The sequence below is a fragment of the Oncorhynchus mykiss genome, chromosome 2, assembly GCF_013265735.2.
Source record: "Oncorhynchus mykiss isolate Arlee chromosome 2, USDA_OmykA_1.1, whole genome shotgun sequence".
In the NCBI taxonomy this organism is placed as follows: domain Eukaryota; kingdom Metazoa; phylum Chordata; class Actinopteri; order Salmoniformes; family Salmonidae; genus Oncorhynchus; species Oncorhynchus mykiss.
This window is the reverse complement of record NC_048566.1, coordinates 87,859,357-87,883,829: the sequence shown is the minus strand read 5'-3', so window position 1 is coordinate 87,883,829 and position 24,473 is coordinate 87,859,357. Positions and strand designations below refer to the sequence as shown.

At 42.8% G+C, this 24,473-nt stretch overlaps 1 protein-coding gene across 4 annotated transcripts in view; it reads left to right on the top strand.

The window, feature by feature from the left end:
- Nucleotides 1-24,473, top strand: part of LOC110498926 (homeodomain-interacting protein kinase 3) — a 41,069-nt gene extending 16,596 nt beyond the window's left edge. For 3 of the 4 annotated variants that reach the window (XM_036958350.1, XM_021575654.2, XM_036958341.1), the window contains exons 3-15: nucleotides 11,190-11,313; nucleotides 15,717-15,836; nucleotides 15,974-16,060; nucleotides 16,215-16,399; nucleotides 16,567-16,720; nucleotides 19,408-19,528; nucleotides 19,640-19,749; nucleotides 19,926-20,044; nucleotides 20,145-20,303; nucleotides 21,218-21,667; nucleotides 21,795-22,051; nucleotides 23,642-23,760; nucleotides 23,920-24,472. In XM_036958350.1, coding sequence (XP_036814245.1) covers nucleotides 11,190-11,313; nucleotides 15,717-15,836; nucleotides 15,974-16,060; nucleotides 16,215-16,399; nucleotides 16,567-16,720; nucleotides 19,408-19,528; nucleotides 19,640-19,749; nucleotides 19,926-20,044; nucleotides 20,145-20,303; nucleotides 21,218-21,667; nucleotides 21,795-22,051; nucleotides 23,642-23,760; nucleotides 23,920-24,342 — 2,428 coding nt within the window. In that variant the 3' untranslated portion in view covers nucleotides 24,343-24,472. Of the gene's footprint in view, nucleotides 1-11,189; nucleotides 11,314-15,716; nucleotides 15,837-15,973; nucleotides 16,061-16,214; nucleotides 16,400-16,566; nucleotides 16,721-19,407; nucleotides 19,529-19,639; nucleotides 19,750-19,925; nucleotides 20,045-20,144; nucleotides 20,304-21,217; nucleotides 21,668-21,794; nucleotides 22,052-23,641; nucleotides 23,761-23,919 lie in introns of all 4 variants that reach the window. The other variant, XM_036958353.1, reaches the window with a different exon arrangement.

The following is a 24,473-nucleotide window of genomic DNA, read 5'->3' as shown; positions in this document are numbered from 1 at the left end:
ATATCTCATATTTACATAAGTATTCAAACCCTTTACTCAGTACTTTGTTGAAACACCTTTGGCCGCGATTACAGCCTCGAGTCTTCTTGGGTTTGACGCTACAAGCTTGGCACACCTGTATTTTGGGAGTTTCTCCCATTCTTCTCTGCAGATCCTCTTAAGCTCTGTCAGGTTGGATGGGGAGCGTCGCTGCACAGCTATTTTCAGCTCCAGAGATATTCAAAGCCAGGCTCTGGCTGGGCCACTCAAAGACTTGTCCCGAAGCCACTTCTGCGTTGTCTTGGCTGTGTGCTTAGGGTCGTTGTCATGTTGGAAGGTGAACCTTCGCTCCAGTCTGAGGTCCTGAGCGCAGGTTTTCATCAAGGATCTCTCTGTACTTTGCTCTGTTCATCTTTCCCTCGACCTGGTCTCCCAGTCCCTGCTGATGAAAAAACATCCCCACAGCATGATGCTGCCACCACCATGCTTCACCGTAGGGATGGTGCTAGGATTCCTCCAGATGTGACTTTTGGCATTCATGCCAAATAATTCAATCAGGGTTTCATCAGGACAGAGAATTGTGTTTCTCATGGTCTGAGTCATTTGGGCTATTAGGTACCTTTTGGCAAACTCCAAGCTGGCTGTCATGTGCCTTCTACTAAGGAGAGATTTCCATCTGGCCATAAAGGCCTGATTGGTGGAATACTGCAGAGATGGTTGTCCTTCTGGAAGGTTCTCCCATCTCCACAGCAGAACTTTGGAGCTCTGTCAGAGTGACCATCGGGTTCATCGATTGCTCAAGCAAGGCCCTTCTCCCCCGATTTCTCAGTTTGGCCAGCTCGAGGAAGGGTGGTTCCAAACTTCTTCCATTAACCTCTAGCGTCGCGCAAACCCGTATCCGGGAGCGTAATCATAGCCTCAAGCTCATTACCATAACGCAATGTTAACTATTCATGAAAATCGCAAATGAAATGAAAGAAATATATTGACTCACAAGCTTAGCCTTTTGTTAACAACACTGTCATCTCAGATTTTCAAAATATGCTTTTCAACCATAGCTACACAAGCATTTGTGTAAGAGTATTGATAGCTAGCATAGCATTAAGCCTAGCATTCAGCAGGCAACATTTTCACAAAAACAAGAAAATCATTCAAATAAAATAATTTACCTTTGAAGAACTTCGGATGTTTTCAATGAGGAGACTCTCAGTTAGATAGCAAATGTTTTTTCCAAAAATATTATTTGTGTAGGAGAAATCGCTCCGTTTTGTTCATCACGTTTGGCTAAGAAAAAAACCAGAAAATTCAGTCAACGCCAAACTTTTTTCAAAATTAACTCCATAATATCGACAAACATGGCAAACGTTGTTTAGAACAAATCCTCAAGGTGTTTTCACATATCTATTCGATGATAAATAATTTGTGGCAGTTGGGTTTCTCCTCGGAAGAAAACAGAAAAATACATGCAGCTGGAGATTACGCAATAATTGCGACGGAGGACACCAAGCGGCCACCATGTATGTAGTGTAAAATGGTCAATCTTCCAATGAAATGCCTACAAATACGTCACAATGCTGTCGACGCTATGGGGAAACGACAAAGTCTAAGCTCATTCGTGACCCATACACAGCCATATAAGGACTCATTGAAACACAGCGCCTTCAAAATCTGGGGGTACTTCCTGTTTGAAATTTCATCTTGGTTTCGCCTGTAGCATCAGTTCTGTGGCACTCACAGACAATATCTTTGCAGATTTGGAAACGTCAGTGTCAATTATATGCATAGTCGAGCATCTTTTCGTGACAAAATATCGCGCTTAAAACGGGAACATTTTTTTATCCAAAAATGAAGAGCGCCCCCTATATCAAAGAAGTTAAAGAATGATGGAGGCCACTGTGTTCTTGGAGCTTCAATGCTGCATAAATGTTTTGGTATCTTTCCCCAGATCTGTGCCTCGACACAATCCTGTCTCTGAGCTCTACGGACAATTTCTTCTACCTCATGGCTTGGTTTATGCTTTGACATGCACTGTCAACTGTGGGAACTTTTATATAGAATGGTATATGCCTTTTCAAATCATGTCCAATCAATTGAATTTACCGCAGGTGGACTCCGATAAAGTTGAAGAAACTTCTCAAGGATGATCAATGGAAAAAGGATGCATCCTAGCTCAATTTCGAGTCTCATAGCAAAGGTTCTGAATACTTAAGTAAATAAGGTATTTCTGTATTTTTTTTATACATTTGTCTAAATGTCTAAATCTGTTCGCTTTGTCATTATTTTAGAATAAGGCTAACAAAATGTGGAAAAGTCAACGGGTCTGAATACTTTTGGAATGCATTGTACATTCAAATGTCTACCGTGTCCTGTTTCTCTTTTCTTGTGCTATATTCAAATGCCTGTATGCATTTTGCAAATGGTGGAACAGGCTAAGTCTGATGTCAGTAGCCAACTACTGTAGCTAACTAGCCAGCTAATCTCTGTATCTATCCAGCTAGCTAGCAAAGCTAATGGGATTGCAAACTGGCTAGCATTTATGATGCCAGCAAACACGTTCCTAACCTGCTAGCATTCATTATTATAATATTTTTGAGCGCAAGGCTATTTTTGGATGGTAGATTTGTGGTCCAGCCCACAGGGCTGTCAAATGCACGGTTTGCTGTGTCCGTGATGTTATTTTACAGCTGTTGTTGTTAGCAGTGCACTAAGCCCTGGCCCACTGAGGTTAGTGAGCAGGATATGAGCTGTGTACTTTTGGAGTGTTACGTCCTGCCCATTTAAGTAAGGCTGGCACAATTACAGTATAATCATGTAACGTGATGAAGGACAGTCACGAAAATAAAATAACCGTTCTTATTTAAATAATTCCTGTTTTTTGTGTATGGAACGAACCGCTGACTGAAGACAGGGCGGCTGGGCATTTGTGTGGTTAAGACCGTTTCCGCAGTTACATGGCCACTTTACAACATGATGAAACTTTGCTCATTTTTGAAACAACAAGGTGTTGTAGAAAACTAGTCATGTTGCCTAGGCAACACCCCCCTCCCTACAGCAGCAGCAGCATGCAGTCCGGAGTGGAGGAGAAGAGAAAATATGGGTTTACCTTTTTTTTTTTTTTCATGTATGTTATAATGCAGCCATTTGTCTGAACAAAAACGGTCATCCATAATTCCATTACGGATTCCATTCTGTCCTGTCGTCTAGCCGTTTCTGCATTTCTAGTTTAGACCTTGGAGAATCGTATTGTACCATGTGCCTTTTTCATTGATAAGACACAGATTTCTTACATCATGCTTATTGGTCTAGTGCTGATAGCTGTGATATAGGCCTATTGGTGCAGTTTTTCTAATCTAGGCCTATGCTATTCTTGAACTGGAAAGCTAGGCTAAATTCTATTGTCTATGAAACTAGTCAACAATGTTTTCTTGCTTCGAGCCAGATGGTAAAATGTTGATAGTCCAGTCCTCAATTCTGTAATGTTAACCAGGAGGCACTGGTGTCTTATTACCAAGTATCCTATAGGGTACTAGGGATATGGGTTCTGTACCATTTTGTAGTATTTTTAAAGCCATAAGCTTCCTAGAAAAACACATTCGGGGCAGTCTTCTTTGGGTACATAGATGCCTTGTGAAATGCTTGCATGCAGGCCTAGGCAGGATCAGTGTGGGTGCTGCTAGACAAAATGATAGGCCTAGCATTCACCAGAGAGATTTGCCTTTGCCACAGTAAAACTGAAATCCCTCACCATTATGCAACAGCACTGTTTTTCTTTCTCCTCCTCCCTCTGGTTCACAAAGCTCATTTTAATTTCTGCAGCTCATGCTCTCTCATGGCATACTTGATTGGCCTTAAACATGTGCTGTTTTAGGTTGGACCTCATTCCATAGATCCAGGAATTTGAATGCTGCATCCTTAAAATCTGTACATTCTGTACTTGTACTTCATGTTTGCAGTTTGTTGGCCATTTTGTTTTTACTTCAGCTCCAGTAAATTTTAAAACGTTCAGGGTATAATGTTTTACCACTTTCCCATGTGCCTACTAAACACTGCATTTGATTTCAATGCAAACTGTGCTTTTCATGACCTAGGTTTTGGTTCGTATCTAATCCACGGCCTGCATACATATTTCTTCTGATCTTATGTCAACAGATCTCAGAACTGTGGGATAACAAGCTGCCTCCGATGACCTAATCATGGGTTCAGCCTCCTTTGACCAGAGGCCAGTCTATCTAGCCAAGGCCTGGTAAATGACTTGAGTCTTGGTGTAATGAAATGCCTGGAGGGAATGAGAGCAGTTGATTTGGCATGGCGTTGATGATCAAACCGTGAAGACCAAACAGAAGATTTACACCAAAGGGTGTAGTAGAAACCATCCATGTAGCCACCAATTAGTTACTAGTAGTGCACCTCATCTTGGTGTAGAGCTCTCGACCCATTTGCTCTACTTTGCATTTAGCGGTTCGTGTGATTTTTGGCCCAGTAAGCATGTTGGCTGTCATGGTACTGTTGCTGGTATTATTTATTGCTTTACCTGTCAATATCAGGGTCTGTGGTGTTTGTTCTCATGCTCAGTATTGCACATATTTCTGTGATAAACCGTGCGTATTGCCTACATTCATATCCCTTGGATTCATTCCCTTTCGGTTCCTATGCCGCTTAGAAAAGCTGCTGTCCTCTGATGACCCAGGCTATGTTTTGAAAACCAAGCTGATCTTTTTTTGTGCTGGTAGCCTTTTATGTCTGCTACAGATCCTAGCCGATGTTGTTGCTGGCTTCCTGTAATGCTGGAAACATGGGATGCTATTGCCTGCATTAAAGGGATACTTTGGGATTTTAGCATGCTAGCAGATACCCATAGACTCAGTGCTAACGCTAGTTATCGAAACTACCTACTAACTTCCTTCATACTGGACACAGAGACAACAATGATAACCACATGTTCATCTAACACTGGGAAGTAGATAAAGGGCCTCATTGCCAAAATCCTGAAGTATCCTTTTAAACCCTGGAGATTGTTAGTACTCTACCCTCCTGTTTGATGTTTGAGCTGGGGTTTAGTTTTACAGGTGTGAAGTGGGTTTGTATGCTTAGTTGTCAAGGTCAATCAGACCAGTGGCACACTCACCGACTTGCTTATATTTACTCTACCACATTGTTTTAATGCATTGCCTAACTCCCTTTTAGATAAAGATGGACGTTTCTATGGCTGTCTGAACCCACAGTAGAACGAAGGCTGTGTGGTCAGATCAACCAGGGCTGCTGTTTGATCAGCGAAACATGCCCGTGGTGGTATACATCATTAAAGTAGAAATGATCAGGAACACAATGGTCTGTGGCTGCATGATTAGGACCTTTTTTTAAATTGGCACGTTAAATCAGGTCTTGTGATCATGGTTGGGCTGATGCCCTTCTGAAGTTAGTCTGAATGTCCTGTGTTGACAGACAGCAGATGGGGTCAATGGAGTGCTATTCTACAGTCTGAATGCTGCCTTAAGGCAGATACTCAGGCTGGAATGCATCTTCCATGCCTTACCGCTCTCGACGAGATGTCACGTGACTTGAGTCTTAGGCGCAGCCCTATAAAAGCTCCGACACACCAGTAGGATTGTCAAATGTTTGCTTGCCAACAGTAGATAGCACCTCTGAACAGTGTTGGCAGTCACTCTTGTGTTCATCCTTGTTTGGCATATCTGTGCTCTTTGCTTATGGTCTAGATTCCAAGTTATCTGTGCTAATGTTGCTATTTTGTAGAAAGCCCTTGTTGATACTAGCCAAGAAACAATTTAATTCACACTTCATAATCCCATACTGCCAGCCTATAGCCAAATGTTTAGCTAGCTAACGTTAGCATATTCGCTATCTACCACAATATAGAATCGCTAAGGACACTGCATTAACTCGGCAGCTAACACGCCTGTTTCAGGGAAACTAGAGAATTCATTGTGATTTTTAAATATGCCAATACTAGCTACAGTGATTTGCTAGCTTTATTTGGTTTTGTGTGCATTGTCTGTGAATTTGGCTAGCTACCCATCCCATAGCTACATTGCATATGTAGTGTGACTGGCTCATCTGTGGATGTACGTAGAAAATGTCCTCCCCCCCTCCTTTATTTTGGCTCCCTCATGCTCTCTGATTGGCAAAAAGTCCAGTTGTTGGCCACTGACGAGCATTACAATTACAATGCTACAAGTAGAACCGTTAGGTTTGTTGCTACCGGGTTGGCACTCAGCAGGTACCATTTTTTTTTGTTCTAGCAAGAGCAGGAACGGCCTCCCACTATGATAAGTATCTATCGGCATTTATAGGTTCTCGGTGTGTTTCATGCTCAAGACCGACTTACATTAGGATGTGACGGGGAGCAGGTGTCACGTGCAATGACAGTTCCTTTCTCATCCCCTCCAGCTTGATGACCAGGCTGTGTATTTATCTTCACAATCTGCAGACCAATACAAGTCAGACACAGGAAAAAATAAATCAAGGCATTTCCTCGTTGCGTGATTAGAAATAGAAACCCATTTCCTTCTGTTCTGTTGATTTTAGCCCCGACTTTCTAATGGAACCGCGTTGCTCTGAGGTTATGTTTGTGGTTCTGCCCTTCATTTGAATGGGTGGTCACAGCCCGACTCCCAGGCCCCAGACCAGCAGTTCATTATAATTAGGGCTGGGATTTGCCAGGGACCTCGTGATAAGATACTTTGGTGCCGTTGCAAGATGTTTTGCGATTCTCACGATTCTATATGTATTGCGACTAGGGCTGGGTCGTATACCGTATTTACTATATGCACTATATGCACGGACTGGTTTGGATTTTTACTAAAACGGTATTTGATTTTTTAGTTTGTTAAATGTGATATGCGGTGTGTAACTATACAAATGGACGTTTTCTCTCTCGCTCTCTCATATGTGAGTGTGATGCTTTCCACATAGACCTAGTCCCACCCCCTGTCACTCAAGGAGCGCATTTGTTGCTTGACCATGAGACACTTTCATTAAGTGTTCGTGGTCAATGCAGCACATGCAACAATGTTGTTTCCACTTTGATCTTAATATAAATCCACAAGCGTTCTATAATTACAATATTAGTTTGTGTTTCTTACATCTGCAAACGGCTAGTTTGTATTTTCTTAGTAAGTTAAGCTAAATCGTGTTAGCCACTAATGCTAATGGCTTGTTAGCTGGCTAGCTAATAAAAGTACCGAGTCAGAGCAAACGTAGCCAGCTAATACAGCCTGACACCAGTACTGGTGGAGGCTTAAATCAGCATGTTGTTTGTGCAACAGTATCTTCTAAATCAAAGAGGAATAGGGGAAGCATGAATATATTGGCTACGTGAATAAAGATTTAATGTAGCCAAAGATTATAGGGTCCACTAGGAAACACTGAACATCATTTTGGTTCCTACCCTGTCACAATAACTCATCCATGGCATTTTCATTCTTTGTCATGTCAAACACTGTATTCAAAGTGTCCACTGTAATTTATATTATAACTAGAATTATAAAAAAACATATTTCCATGAAAGTGTTTTGCCCATATCAAGGCAGTATGGAAATGATCTCAAATTGAGTGCAGGAAATGCAGATATTGATGGAAATGCAGGAAATTATTTTTGGTTGAAGTTGAATTGAACAGTATAAACCAATCAGAATGGAGAAACTCATTTAGAATGTATGAAATCATTTAGAATGTATGTGTTGCCACCCTAGGATCACTTACTACTCAGAAAGCAAATGTAGAACTTTTATTATTCAAAAACATAAAATATTTTGGCCATATCGCCCAGCCCTATATGCGATTTATTTGTAATTTTTATAAACAATAAAAAATACAATATTTTGGCCATATCGCCCAGCCCTATATGCAATTTATTTGTAATTTCTATAAACAATAAAAAAATAAATTATGTGCCAAACATTGCTTGCTATATTATGTCTGCTGCAGAGCGATATGAGCGAGCATGAGAAAACATGTTTGCTCATTATTTTAAAAGATGGAGAACAAGCTCCAGGATGAAAAATACTGACGTTCTGGCGCCGAGCCGATTTTAGCTCTCGCTTACACTACAGTAGCAAAAAAATCAACACAGAGTCAAATATTGATATAATATCATCCAAAAGTAATATTGCAAAATTTAACTTTCATATTTCCCCATCACTAGCGTCTTCTCCAGTAGGAGAGTGGTTATCTGCTGGTGCACAGGCACTACTCATTGTTTCTTTAATGACCCAATCAGGCATGGAGGATATTTAATGGCTGTTGAGTGAAAGTAAATGATGCCCCCTTCTGTGGCTTGAAAAGCTTCCAGCTAGCCATCTTCCCTCCCTGTTTATTCTAATTTTAAATTCCGATGTGCTGCTATTCCAACCGCTCTGTTGACATCGTGTTATATTAGCTATGTCAGGTCGGTCTGTTTTTACCCAGTTAATGCAGCTCTCATGTGAACGGTCCAGTTTATTTTAATTCTGTAAATGGTTACCCCCTGGAGGCTTCACAAAGTGCTGTGCTCCATCAAATATAGTGTGTGTTGTGCAGGCAGCTTCTGGAAAGGCAGGCCATGGTTGCAGCCTTTATCACACTGCCAGAGTTGAGTAATGAGTGGTAGGCTGTCCCCGCTGGGAGTGAGCAACACACACACACACACACACACACACACAGACACACAGACAGTCCAATACGTATACGCACACACAGGTTCAGCCACACACACATACACACTCCAGCCCCAACCCATGAAGAATGCACTAGCTTAGAGGAGATATGATCATGCCATTTTTCAAAATACCCAACTTCTTCCTTTTTTATTTATTTATTGGAAGCAGTGAACTCGTCTGTTTCTGGGTACTGGTGCGTTTGTATGGGGGAATTTTGGTCTTTCTGTGAATTTGGAGGGCAGTGAAATTAGTCTCCTGTTCTGCTGCAAGAGATGAGATATGCAATCGGGTGGTATTTGCTTCAAAGAGCGCTTCTGTCCTTTTTGTTTTTGTTGCTTAGTTAATGGGCTAACCCGGGTTATAATCCATGACCCCTGTTAAGGCATCTCAATGGATGGTTGATGTACCATATTTTAAGCTTTCTCCAGTTCCCAAGGTTTTCCGAAGAACACATGGCAGTGATGATCCGCTGTGGAGATCACTAGCTAGTCACCCAATGAGTATTGTTTGAGAACAATGGCAGGAGAGCAGCATGCTGTAGGGATGGGAGGGCTAATGTCACTCAGATTGTCAGCACAGCTGGGTGCAGGTGAAGACGGAGGTTGAGAAACCCCCTCACAGCTCCCCCCTAATCTCCATTCCCCTGACACGTGTAGTGTTTATTTCAGTAGATGGTTCGTTAGGACTATGGTTAGAAATATTCTGCTCCTGGGCCTGTGGAAGACACTTGTTTCCCCCAGAACAGCTGCATTTTTCAGAGTTCTCCTGGCCCACAGGCAGGCTGACCCTCAGGCCTGGTTGACCTGGTGGTCAGATACATGAGTGTCACAGTAGCAAAGATTTTTTTATAACTAACCCAAGATGGACCACAGCCTGTCGTTTCCAATGGGAGCAAATTTAATGGATGGGCAGAACAAGCAAGGAGGTTGGCAGAGCCAGGCACAAGGTAGCGAGATCCTATTGACGCGTTCTAGCACATATTTCCGTTAGGGAACGCCTACTCTGTGAAGTGCACGTGTGCAATAACTTAAATCGCCCTTGCACTCCTGAACAATGGCATTTTTCTTTTTTACTTTGGCAACTGGTAGTCTATTTAGTCCACTCTGATCGTAACAGATTGCAGTTTTGGGAATGGAACTGTATTGAGATCAAATGTTTAATCGATGAGAGAATTTGCTGAATGTCGTCTGAAATCCATCGCGCTCAGTCTTCTCCTACTGCCGGCCACTAGGCTTCCTCTCATCACCATATTTGGTGGTGAGTGGAAATGCCAACTAGATGCTTCAGATTTATACATTGGTTCTATCTGTGACAGTACCCAAGGAAGCATGTTCTCTGGAGACTGACTGGGGCTACCCACCATTAGCACATTAACATCCTGCTCAAACCTGGACGAATCTAATTTCTCGCATGATATCTAGGCAATATTAGTTAATGCTGTTGTGATTTAGGCGTTGGCGTAATAGAACATTTTGTAATAGACTCGTCTGAACTTGGCAGTAAGCACACTATGTACAGGAGTGATTTTCCCTCCACCCTTCCCCTTTTTACAGAACATTAAAAGAATGGAGAAGTCTGTCTCTTCTCTGGGTAACACTGACTTAATTTCCACATTAAGACAAACACTGAAATTAAGTTGATATTGAGTTTGTCAGTTTCCTCTCCTTTCCTTTAACTTCCTGCTCTAACAGGAAGTTGTTAATTGTTGCTTCTTGTTTCAACCCATGGTCGAAAAACATGAACTGTACTTATGTTCCTTTTAGACAGTCCTCTTTAACAGGCGTTGCTGCAAAACCTCAGCTATCGGGAAGTATGTGTTATCTCTTCACACAATGGTGCCTGAGGAGGCTAACGTTGAGCAGCAGTCCCCCTGTGGGTGTACATGATCTCCTCAGCTGTTGCCAGTGTGGTCCATGGCTGGATATAGAGTACACATCTGCCTCTGTGTTGTCTTATACTTAGGCTGTGAGCTGGGTGTGTGCTCATTTTGCACTTCTCTAGTCATTCTTTTGTCATGCCTTCCCTTGCTGAATTTGTTTTCAGCATTTATCCGCAGACAGAGATTTCCTGTCAGCAGGTGGTCATTTGGCTGGGAGGTGAAACGTGTTAAACCGAGTGACGACAGTGTCACTCTATAATGGTTTCATTAGGGTGTTGTGTCCGACCATCGCTAGGCAACGGATGTTTCCTCTCTGTTGTCAAGGCTGCCACGTTGCATAGCCTTGGTTTTAAACTGGTAACTGATTGGCCATTCCTTTTAAAGGAAGTGGAACGCAGTAATGCCTGCAAAATTGCTTAATGGCCATCAAAGTCCACAAGTGTCATTGTAACCAGTGTGTTCTCAATCCCAATATTTGAAGAACAAATTCACATACTGAATTCTGTTTGTGTGACGTCATACATGAGGCCCCACAATAAATCATGTTAGATAATATCTTGAGTTTCCTGCCCCCTGATTTAAAACAAATCGAAAGCCTGCTGTGTGTTCTGGTCTCAGAATGGTTGTTGAAACTGCTCCCCGCTAACCTCTGTCCTGTTTGTCTTCCTTGTATACAGGGCTCCAGAGATCATCCTGGGCCTGCCGTTCTGTGAGGCCATCGACATGTGGTCCCTGGGCTGTGTCATCGCTGAGCTCTTCCTGGGCTGGCCCCTCTACCCAGGAGCACTGGAATATGACCAGGTAAATAAAAGTACCTGCTTAATAACCTCTACAAGTTTGGTGAGGAGGGGGGTACTAAGCTAACATATCATAAGGCATAAGGTTTTGAAGTGCCTGTCCTATATCTAGGAGATATAACGAACACAGCTGTATCTCTGTCACATTTCACCGCAGATGTGGAAGGGCAACATAGGTGGATGCGGTGGCTTGAGACACAGCAGCCCATGCAAAAAAACTATCTTAAATTGACAGATTTTGAGGATTTTTAAAAATGTATTATTATGTTACTTAGATTGATGTACATGTTTGTCAATAGATTTAAGGATTATATGCTCAGACACACTGTTAGGATTGTCAAATGTTTGCCTGCTGAGAGTACTTAGCACCAACCTTGAAGCTGTCAGCCATGTTCAAATACTTGAGCCACGTGGTCTGTAAAAAGTAGCGTTGCCACTTTGGGATTTAACCCCTCTACTTACCTAGAGTCCAGTGAGCTCATGGATATCAGTATGAAAGAAGTTGGAGGTAGTTTTGTGAGCCAATGCTAGCTAGCATTTGTGCAATGACTTGAAGTCTCTTGTATCTACTAGCATGCTAGCAGTTACCATATACTTCCAGTCATTGTGCTAACGCTAGTTAGCAACTTCATTAAAACTGCACACAGAGACATAAAAATGGTATCCATAAATTAATCCGGATCCGGGAGAAGTCAAAAATCCTGAAGTAATCCTTTTAAGCTTAGTTTGGCAATGCATGTCCCTGTGTGTGTTGCTTTGCCAATGTTGGCTAACTAGCTAATAGGGATGTGCATCTTTCCCTTTCAAGAAGATTTGATATCAAGATAGATGGGATACAATACAGGAATGATATGTTTTAGTTTGACATTATCACCCATTTGTCATTTTTACAGATTAAGTGTTTAAGATGGTTATGTATCACTATTGTTTACAAATTAGCTATGACCTAGCCAATGCATATACAGCACAACTTTGGATTTCACCCCCATCTCAAAATCTAATGGTTTTGACCGTTTGGAAGTTTTTACGGAGTGATCTATTTTCCACTTGCTTCGGCCATGCTTCGGCTATTTCCACTTGCTTCGGCTATTTTCCACTTGCTCCTAACAAAAGTGATTATGAAATTATCAACTTTACCCTGTATATCTAAAAATGACCATATAAACCTGTTTTAAAGCAAAACTATAAAATCAATTGTATAGCCAGATGAGGAGTCTCCGTTAGCTTACTTTTATTACTGTAAAACACAATTTTCAACAGCGCATAGATGACCATAACCTAGCAAATTACATAGGTTTTATAGTTGAGTGACAACCTAATATCACACAAGCCATTTTAGAGTTTGAATGCTGATGGTGCGCAAGATTATAAATAGGCCGCCTATCTCGCATTGGTCAGTGCGTGAAGCTGGGCACAGTGCGCAGTTTGACTAAGCAACTGATAATGCCTGGGATCGTTCGGCGTGTCAAATGACTTTTAGATCAATGACTGTCAACACCATTACAAAGGAAGCATCAGTTGTCACAAAAGATTTTGTAACGTTCAAAATCGTTTTTCTGACCGCATGTTACATTTGGACCGGTTTGGGGTCATACGCACAAAAAGCTTATTTCTCAACAACAACAAAAAAACGCATTTGTTTACATCCCTGTTAGTGAGCATTTCTCCAAGATAATCCATCTGCCTGACAGGTGTGGCATGTCATGAAGCTGATTGAACAGCATGATCATTACACAGGTGCACCTTGTGCTGGGGACAAATAAAGGCCACTCTAAAATGTGCAGATTTGTCACACAATGCCACAGATGAGTCAAGTTTTGAGGGAGCGTGCAATTGGCATGCTGACTGCAGGAATGTCCAATGGAGCTATTGACAGATAATTGTGTTTATTTCTTTACCATAGTCCACCTCCAATGTTGTTTTAGAATTTGGCAGTACATCCAACCGGCCTCACAACCGCAGACCCCGTGTAACCACGCCAGCCCAGGACCTCCACATCCGACTTCACCTGCGGGATCACCTGAGGAGTATTTCTGCCTGTAATAAAGCCCTTTTTGTGGGGAAAAACAAATTCCGATTGGCTGGGTCTGGCTCCTCAGTGGATGGGCCTATGCCTTCCCAGGCCCATCCAGTCATGTGAAATCCAAAGATTTAGGGCCTAATGCATTAATTTCAATTGAATGATTTCTAAACTGTAACTCAGTAAAATCTTTAAATTGTTGCATTTATATTTTTGTTCCTTTTTATATGATTTATGGACAAACTACAGCAACATATTTAGTTTTATTCACATAATGTAGTTTTTTTTAAGTAAAATGTTTTAAAATGACCAGAGAATTTAATTGGGACGTATTTCGGTAATGAGAATTTTGGGTGAAAGTGTACAACATTTAGGCAAATGTATTTAAACTAAGACACTGTGCCATAAACTACTCATTTTAGTCTTCTGAATGATAGTTGATTGTTGCAGATGCCTCATGGTTTTCTAACTCAATTTGTTACTGCCATGGTTAACTGGTTTCATGAGAATCACCTGCCAGCCCATAGCCACATTAGCTAAACGGTTATGTAATTCACTAGCTAGCACAACATGGCTGGCTAGCTAGTCACAGACACTGCACAAACTCTCAGCAACTAACACAGGCAGCTGATTCATTGAAACAAATTACTTGTTTTAATTATAATTTCAATACTAGCTACAGTGGCCAGCTGGCTAGCTTGGAAGAAGTTTGTGTGCACTTAGGCTACACTATGGGATGGTAGCTAGCTATGTGACTGTCTCATTTAGTAAGCTGCAAGGGGGTCGATGTCACCGGGAAAAGTATATATTTGTTGTTCTTGTTGGCTGGCCTTTCAGCACCCTGCTCGTGCTCTTTAGAGAGATGTCTTTACCGACGGGGAAACTGATTCCACATGTACAAACGCTAGCAAATGTCAGTCAGGTGCTATCGCCGACGGTCCCCAAAACAGACCACTCAGCAAGCGAACGAATGTCCAATGAATGCCAGATAATCGACAGATCAACATTCGGTGCGGTGTGTGTGGTCTATCATCTCCAAAGCTATCAGACTGTCAAGGGAAGAGAACAACACTAGCAGAACTGACAGCTCAGTGAAGACCGACCGATCAGTGGAGTAGGATAACAGTCCCTGATGCCTGTGTGCTGGTGGATTTTGATTCTGAATGCGAGGATGGTTAAGGCATCCACTTTTCGTTTGATTTTAAAGCCTATTAATGCAATTGTCTGGGCCATGTCCCTCAGCTTAAAGGCCAGACCATGGGAATGCTCTGTGTACTGTGGGGTTTGTAATTTTTGTGTCTAGTGGTCATTTGGACAGCGACCAAGCAGTAGTGCTTTGCTGATCAGAAGCCCCCTGACCGCTGCACCATCACTTCATTGCTCTCACTGTGTTTATGCAGGGTTGTGGTAACCTGATTGAGTCTCTATAACATCCAAATCATCAAGCCATTAACAAAGCCAGTGAAACTCACTGGTCTACTATCTGTTGTCAAGCGCTGGAACAGCGGCTTTGCACAGTGAGAAAAAGAGCCCTGTCTCATGGCCTAACTCATGCCTAGTCTTGTACTTGTAGCCGCTTTAAGGCACAGTGCTTTGACTGGGAGAGGGTAGCTATGATGTACCCTTTGTGAGAAAAAAGTCTTACTGGCTTTACGGTCAGGGACAGATGCTAACAGATGCTAGCTATATCTGTCATGCTGTCGGTGTCACTGCTCCCATGGCAGATCAAGTGTCAAAACATCAAAGTCAGGTCTATTGCTGTTTGAAAAATTTTGAGTAATGATCTCATGGGCAGCAATGAAATTGTTTGAATAAGAAATAATAAAATCACCAACTTACCAGATAAGCAACATGTTTTTGTATTAAGGTTGCCATGGCAAATTTGGAGCACAAGTAGGCCTGTGTATTTTAAGTGGCGCTCAGTCAACATATCAAGGACCTCAGCCACCCGAGCCACAGCTTGTTCACCCCGCTACCATCTAGAATTCAGAGACCGTACAGGTGCATCAAAGCTGGGACCGAGAGACTGAGAAAAGGCTTCTATCTCCAGGCCATCAGACTGTTAGTCACCACTAGCCTACCTCCGCCCAGTACCCTGCCCTAAACCTTAGTCACTGTTCTAGCCGGCTACCACCCAGTACTCTACCCTGCAACTTCGACTGTTGCCATTGTACATAGTCATTGAACACTGGTCACTTTGTAAACATTATTATACTGTTTCACCCACTTTATATGTACACTGTATATACTGTATTCTAGTCATGACTAATGGAAATGACTTAATGTTGCTAATTCTTTTGTAAATATATAGGAGTAGGTCTGACACGCAAGATAATTATGTTAATGTTGTAATCACAATATTTTCTTCCTCTTTGTCTCCTCCACAGATTCGCTACATATCTCAGACACAAGGGTTGCCAGGGGAGCAACTGCTGAACGTGGGGACCAAGACTCCCCGCTTCTTCTGCAAAGAGTCTGACTCGCCTTATGCTCCCTGGAGACTGAAGGTAACGCGCACTGACACTGTGTGACTACTGAACATTGACATCATATACCATAAGCACACCCAGTTCTGAGTACGCTAGGCAGAATTCTAGAGAATGCATGTCTGAATTTTGAAGACTCCCATTTCCTGTTTCTGTAGCTGACAGGGGAACATGAAACTGAGACTGGGATGAAATCCAAAGAGGCCAGGAAGTACATCTTTAGCAGTCTAGATGACATGGCACATGTGAGTACAGAACTTTAAACGATGTAACACATTTAAGCAAAGTACGAAATTGCATACAAGTAAATTATTCATGAAAACTATCATATGACACTGTAGTGAACACCAGTGGATTTTAATAGAGTAGCTAGATGTTGATTTTGTCCTGCCGCCTCAGGTGAATCTGGTGCTGAACATGAAGGGCAGTGACTCGTTGGCGGAGAAGGCCGACCGGAGGGAGTATGTGGGCCTGCTGAAGACCATGTTGCTAATTGATGCTGAGAAGAGGATTGCTCCCTCCGATGCCCTCAACCATCCCTTTGTCACCATGCAGCACCTCCTCGACTTCCCCCACAGCAATCAGTAAGTCTAACCAACAAAAGCTCTTACATCCACTACAAAGAAGTGGTGCACTACAAACTATGATTACAGATGGTCACAGATCAGAGGTAGGAAGTAGGCCACAATGTTTCATCTTGAATACCCTCTGCTTGATTCTTCATCTCACACGTTCTCTTTCTTCTCTCCAGTGTTCAATCATGTTTCCAAATCATGGATGCCTGTCAATCACGGCCCAACACGTACAACACACTCAACCGCAACAAAGCCCTGTTCCCCAGACCCTCAACCAACTCAGCTGGACTGCCGATGGCCTTCAGTAAGATGGGATCAGTTCGCTCTCAGGTAATCTATTAACCTAGGCAGGACGATTTAGAAACTTCAGAGTGTTTTCTATCCAATACTAATAATAATATGCATATATTAGGTTCTGGGACAGAATAGGATGCAGTTCAGTTTAGGCACGCTATTTATCCAAAAGTGAAAATGCTGCCCCCTACCCCAAACAGGTTAAGCACAATCACAAGAAGCTTCACATATTGTCTGCATTAATGAACACTGGAAATCTATGATGTTACATTTATGGCTGTGGTACATAAACTTCTTACTGGACCAATGTTTCCACCTACAGAAATATTAAGGCCATTGCATAATATTTACATAATTTTAATGGCACTGCTAGCTCTCGCTATTCATTGTCTGAAGTAAATGCTGAAAAACGATGGCAAGGCTAGCTATTCTCTTGTTATTTGAAAAGCCTAAACTCACCTATTAAACTTTTCAGCTGTCTTGATATCCTAGCAAGAAACCATTTTATTATAGCAACGCTCCAAGAAACACACCTGCTCCAAAAAGAGAATAGAGAACCATTTTCAAACTCGCTGCTTTTTCATCTGCCCCAAGTAAAACTAAAGGTTTAATTATAATGATACATTAGTAACGCAATTACCATTATTGAGTAATGGCAAAGACCAAGAAGGCAGAATCACTTTCTTTAATTGTATCCATAATGGAAAGAAAAATAGCCTTTATTACAAATTTGTATGATCCTACGTTTTTTGATTCTCTGAACAGCGTATTGTTAGAATTAACTGAATTCCATCTGGGTATTGGGACAGACATGAATGCCATTTTGGACATGCGTGACAAATCTAATAAGACCAACTCCAAAGTCCAATCCACATGCAACCAAGGCTCTCTAGCATATACTCTGATTACAACCTCATTGATGCCTGGTAATCCTGAAGCAAAACAGTACACTTTCTACTCGAACATGCATAAGTCATTCTCACTAATCGATGTCATACTATCTACACCTATTTTCTTTCATCAAGAAAATGTAAATTAGACATACGAGTAAGACCACCACGCTTACTACTGCCAACTTAACATTTCAGAATGTCCTAAAATGCCACGAAAGGTTTTATAAAAAAGAATGCAACTGCATTTGCATCTGGGTTGAATGAATCTTTTTGGACCAGGTAGCTATTACTATTTCCAATTTATTGATAAGATCGAGAGCAGAATTTGCCATACATCGAGTAAAACTCAACCACTACTTCCGTGGTAATCGTCCCAATCTTTACTGGCCAAAAAGCTATGCAGTAGTTATCAATTGACTGATAGAGCAACTATTGAATCTGAAATGGGAATTACTATCAGAACCCAAATTAATCAAAGATTCTCCTGCTTCTATAAAGAAATGTACACCATTCAAAGGTTAATTTGGGAGAGATGTGAACACAGCAATTTCACTTTTTATTACAACATTTTAAGGATGCCCCCAACATTTCAAAATGTTGTCGTCCCGAGACTTACCCAAATGGATCCACACGGAACAAAGTGGGTTTGTTAAAGCCTTTATGCTCTGTCGACTACACCTCTGTCGACTATTACATATCTTATATGCTTCATGAGAAACAACAGCTCCTTGGGCTGTATGATCTCTCCATTCAGGAAACAGCTTTTGATAGACTAGAGTGGTCATATCTCTGGTCTGTCTTGGAACATATGGGAAGTGACTCCAATTTCATGAATATTATTTAGAATACTATATGCCAATTCCTCAGTCATAGTTATAACAGGCAATATCTGCTCTGTTCAGAATACCTAGAAGCAGCAGACAAGGCGATCCAATTTTGCCTCTGCTATTCTTATTATCCATGGAAAATCTGGCACGGGCAATTCCTCAACCGAAGGAAATAATATACATTTCTCTCAAATCTACTGATCACTTCATCTCATACTGCCTCAAGAGCCCGATGGAGGACTACTTATGGAATCCCAATCGTTTCCCATTTGAAATATTTGGGAGTAGATATAGTCACTTCTTTAGATTAAAAACTTTGCCAAAAACTTTAATAGAACGCTCAAATCAATTAAGATAACATATGGAATTGTTTTAACATGTTCATCCCAAGGATCAATTAACTATTTGATTTTGAATTTTAGGACCCCTTTAGGTATTAAAAAAATATTTTATGGAACATTGACTTTGGCCATACTGCTATTAGCCCATAGAAACGCGTTGTATTGTAACAGATTTTTAGGCACTAAACTACTTCCATATACACTGAGTGTATGAAACATTAAGAAAACGTTCCTCATATTGAGTTGCATCCACACCCTTTTGCCCTCGGAAGAGCCTCAATTCGTCGAAAGTGTTCCACAGGGAGGCTGTCCCATGTTGACTCCAATGCTTCCTACAGTTGTTAAGTTGGCTGTATGTCCTTTGGGTGATGGAGCATTGTTTATACACACCGGAAACTGTTAAGTGTGAAAAACCCAGTCACGTTGCAGCTCTTGACAAACTGGTGTGCCTGGCACCTACTACCATACCCCGTTCAAAGGAACTTAAATCTTTTGTCTTGCCATTCACATACACAATCCATGTCTGAGTTGGATGTATTTTTAATGCATTTATTTGATTGTTTTTGTACCTGTTACTCCCCTCTGAAAAATAAATGACAAAATAAAAAGTTGGTCACCAATGTTTTAAAATAATGAAAATAATCTCTCCCACCTCTATACAGGCTTTGACGCAATCTGCTCCCTCTGTGATGCATCCTGGGATGCTGCAGACAGGAACCAGTCAGTTTGGATGTAATGACTCCTTTCAGCCAGCCCTCATCCTCTGCCCCCCAGCCATACAAGGTGAAGAGCTTTTCAAATTAGCGCCTAGTAATTTCATGAAAGATACAAAGTCATTGCTGGGTTTACAGTGACCATTCTCCGATCTTATGCTAGTGTGCTTACGTTTTTAAGGTAATCCAAACCAGCCAGGATATACAGTTAGGATGGAAAACACAATACCGATGGTGACCCAAGCCCCTCCCATACAGCCTTTACACATGCGACCCGGAGTCATAGCACAGGTGAGACACTGGCTCACATTAGTGACACTTGTATACAATACAGGAGTCCGATGCTTGTCTCCACACTGGTCAAAGAGGTCATATTCAAGTTAGGCTATTTCAGGGGTTTGGTGTTTCCCTCACTTAGTCTTAAAGGTTTATGGTCCACTAATGATTTCTGTCTTTGTCCTTTGCAGCAACCGTGGTCAAGTAGAAACCAGCAGATCCTAATACCAGCCTGGCAGCAAGTGGCTCCCCCTCCCACCACTATGGCTTCTGATACTGCGGGTGGCCCACAGAGGCTCAGTGACTGGGGGTCAGTTGGTTCACAAGAGAAGTTACTTTTTAACACGTACTTCACTGGCCCCTTCACATTGTGGAGATAAAACTTGTATCATGTTTTGCCTTTTTTAAAGGAACGTTCGGCAACACAGCAACCATTACAGCAACATGATGCAGCCTCTTCTAACCAACCAAATGGCCATGTCTGGTCCACAACCAATCAACATTGGCATTGCACACGTGGTGTGGCCACAGCCGCACGCCAACAATAGGAACCGGCCCAGTCAGAGCCGGTGAGAAGCACTATGTCTGCCCAATGTTTCTCCTCCACGCTCCAGTCACGTACAGGGTCTATGGCAAATCAATGCTGTTGAATTAACCTGAGTTTTTTGTGCCTGGTTTGATAAATTATAGATTTTACTCAAATCAAAACCTACTCAGTTTATTTGTCACCTGGTAGTTAAAGGTGCACTTTGCAGAAATCGCTCTGTCGTTTCCTGGTTGCAAAAAATGTATTAGTTGGCCTAATTTCATTTTGTGACAAAATAAGCAAGTATAGTGTGTAGGTCATTGTACCATCTAAAACACTGTAAAATATATAACCAAAAATGATTGTTTTCAGCTGTTTTGAAGCTGGTGTACAAAACCAAGAGTAAAAGACGCAAAACAAAACTTAACGGAAGCATAGAAATAGCGCATTTCGAGCAGATCTACTGCTTCTTAGACTTACTTTCACTGAGCATGACAGCGCTTAACTCACATTTCTATGTGAATTTGGTTGGGTCGCCCATAAAGTTACATATTGCAGCTTTAAAGGGATACTTCGGGATTTTGGCAAGGATGCCCTTTATTTACTTCAGCTGAACTTATGGATACCATTGTTATGCCTGTTCAGTATGAAGGAAGTTGGTGGTAGTTTCTAACTAACTTCCATTCATTGTGCAATTGGTAACTTGCGTTAGTGCAATGACTAAGTCTATGGGTATCTGCTAACGCTAAGTTAGCAACTTCCTTCAAACCACATGCAGAGACAATGGTATCCACAAGATTATTTGACTCTGAGGACGTAGATAGAGCCTCATTGCCAAAATCCTGAGGTATCCCTTTAAGTGAATGTTCTACCAAATCGCAGATAATGTTGTTCTTACATAAACAATAGTGTTAAAATGTACTGACGAACAACTTCACTACTTTTACTTCATATTAGCAGCATGCACTACTCCCACAACAATGGCAACATCCAAACCTCAATGTGCCGCTCTCCAAAGATGGCCGACCGTGTTAGTCACACAGGAGGAGGAGGAGATGGTTCCCGTGGGGAGAGGCCTGAGGTGGAGGTTCAGCAGGAAAGACGACATGAGGAGGAGGTGAGCTGCTGTAAGGCAGTGGAGGATGAGAGGATAGACATGTCCCACCAGCAGCGAGAGTCTGTGGTCATCGACGACCTGCCCAGCCCCACCATCAGCGTCATCAGCAGTGACACGGACGGAGAGGAGGGTTCCTCTTGCAGGTTCAAAGGCAGCCCTGACTGCGAGGCGTGTAAGAGCTCTCTGAACATGGAGCGGGTGTGTTCCCTCAGCAGCCCAGACAGCACCCTGAGCACCAGCTCCTCTGCCTCGGTGCAGTCCAGCCCGTCCCCCTGTAAGAGGCCCAACAGGTACTGCCTAACTGCATGTTTAAACGTTAACAACTTTTTAAAACTTGCGTGAGCGGCCACAGTCTGGATCATCAGTAGCAAACATGGACATTTAGTTCTGTTAGTGATAGCTTTTGTCTGTTTTCAGCATGTCTGAGGATGATGGTCATGAGAGTGGCTGCGAGACGGTAGATGGTTCCCCTGCCTCGGACTCCAGCCGGAGCCAGAGCCCCTACCTGGAGAGCCGCTACCTAGGCAACCACAGCCATCAATCTCTGAGCATGAGGACGAGTGGCATGGCCCCCCAGAAGGAGCCCAGAAATCCCCCTGTGAGAACCATGGTGGTGCCACCTTTGAAGGTGGTGCTGAACAACAACAACATGGACCTGCACACAGACCGAACGGGTCAGTTTGTATTCACAACATTACATGTCAAAATTGGTTTAGTATTAACAGTAAGAATAGGCCTATACATTGTAATCTTTTGTTTCAGTTTTGTATAACATACAGGCCTGGTTGGAAGTGGTCTCTGTAGGAAAGAGGGTGCTTTGTGAGCCTGTTGATGTCTGAATGATGTGTGTCAGTCTGAGGAAATTAGGGAGAGTCTGTCACCTGTGCTGATGTCTGCCTTGCAGGTCACATGGGCGTGGCAGGCAGCTACCACTCCTTAGTTGGTCAGAGAGGCTATCACAGGTGAACATGGGTAACTTGCACTGGGAAGCCTGTCTCAGTGGCTGTGCTGATAGCTAGTTGCTGCTGAGTGAACACTTCTGATTTGATCTGCTGTTCCTCTTTTTCGCCGATTCTCATGGGATATCTATTTCTTCCCCAGTTCATCTTGGTGTGTTTTCATGTGTTTTAGATGCTAAAGAAGGTAATTTGGGAGACTCTTGAGTTAGACCAGCTAATTCATGTTGTGAGCATTATCGCAACCATAAAACACTGTGGCAATGCTACAATCCAGACATGATTAACCTCAACTGTCCATCTGCACTGTCAGATGTTCTTGAATGTTCATTTACAGCGCATCATGTAGGTTTGCTTTTGAGGTGTACAGGCTTTTATATGCACTGCAAATCAGGCTATGGGATGTGTACTGTAACTTGTGATTTATACTGAAGGTAACCTAGCTATACACAGAGCAAAGGACTGTCCACTAAATGGGATTGGATCTGAAATGGGACATATATTAGTGCCAACATTTGTAAGTGGCATATTAATCCTGAAATGAAGGGACGCCTAGTCGGTTGTAAAACGTCTTCGACATTTAACCCAACCCCTCTGAACCAGAGCGGTGCGGGGGTGCTGCTTTAATCGACTTTCCACAACATCGGTGCCCGGGGAACAGTTGTTGGGGGTTCACTGCCTTGCTCAAGGGCAGAACTGCATATTTTTCCACCTTGCCAGCTCAGGATTCAAACCAGCGACCTTCTGGTTACTGACCCAACGCTCTTAAACTTGACCAGGTATTTTTGAATGGGCTACGTCTCAATCCACCATATCGGCCTTCCACATCTGCAGTGAAAGGTGACAGAGCTACAGTGGTGTTTGTCAGACCATGAGACATCCCAAAAATCTTTCTTCTTACAAAAACCTATGTAGTGTCCGAAAGGTTTTGCCTACGGTATGACCCCTCTATGGAAAGGTGAGAATCTCACCAACATGTACATAATAGCATTAAGGCCAAATTCAGTGTTTCATCAAATAATTGTTTTATATATATTTTTTGATATACCTAAAGGGGCCCTAAAATTCCAAATCTAGTTGCTAAATGATCCTTGGTATGACTATCTGAAATCAATTCCATATGTTAGCTTAGTACAAAGAGCCTTTCTATCAGCCAAAGTGCGTCTCTAGCTCTCGCTCTCTGTCTGTCTGTTTGTTTTAGCAAGGCATGCTCTTGTTTCCTGTGGGTCCTTATTGGTCTTGTTACCCTGTCATTTTGAAAGACACATCTTTTCTCAATCTGAGAGACCTTAATTGTTTCTCTTGCAGTCTTCGAATCCTCATGCCAGTCCAAAAGGCGCTGTGCCCCTGGACGACTGAACCACCACAAGCCCCGGCAGCAACAGAAGATGACCACATTCCAGCAGCAGCCCCTGGGCTTCGGCCAGGTCAGTCCCCCTCCCTCTTCCAGGTTTTGGTTAAGTCATTCAAATCTAATTCTACATGTAATTTGACTTTGTTTACATTTGAGTATTTTAGCAAATGCTCTTATCTAGAGCGACTTAGTTTGTAGTGGTGTGTAAAGGTTTTTCCCTCTCCTTGGCCAGCCTCAGGTCCAGCAATACAGCTCCTGCCACAAGGAATGGAACGGAAATTATGGGCTGCATCGGCGGCCGCACGCTTACATCCCTCCCACGGTACACGGCCACGCTTTCACCCCCACCCACAACTCGGGGCCTCACCCCCAGACCACCCTGCTTTCCTATCCTCCCACTGCGCCCGTCGCCCACCTCCTGGCCTCGCCCTGCGCCCAGCGGCCCGTCCTACAACCCGCCTTCGGCATCTCCCACCCTGGCAGCATTGTCCACCAGGTGACCATGGGCATCAACCACCGCCTGCTGCCCTCACCCACCATCCACCACCAGGGCCAGTTTGGGCCCCTCTTTCCCCCACACTCCTACATCGCCTCGCCAGCCTATACAGGCTTCCCCCTCAGCCCCACCAAACTCAACCAGTACCCTTACCTCTGAGCACCAGCCGCCCAGGGCCATAGGCCAGCAAGGGCAGCCAGAAGTGACAACGTTAACCAAGGCCTTCATCCGTCATCTCTCAAGTTATGACAGAGAAAGACCCCCCCCCCCCCCCCCCCCCCCCCCCCCCC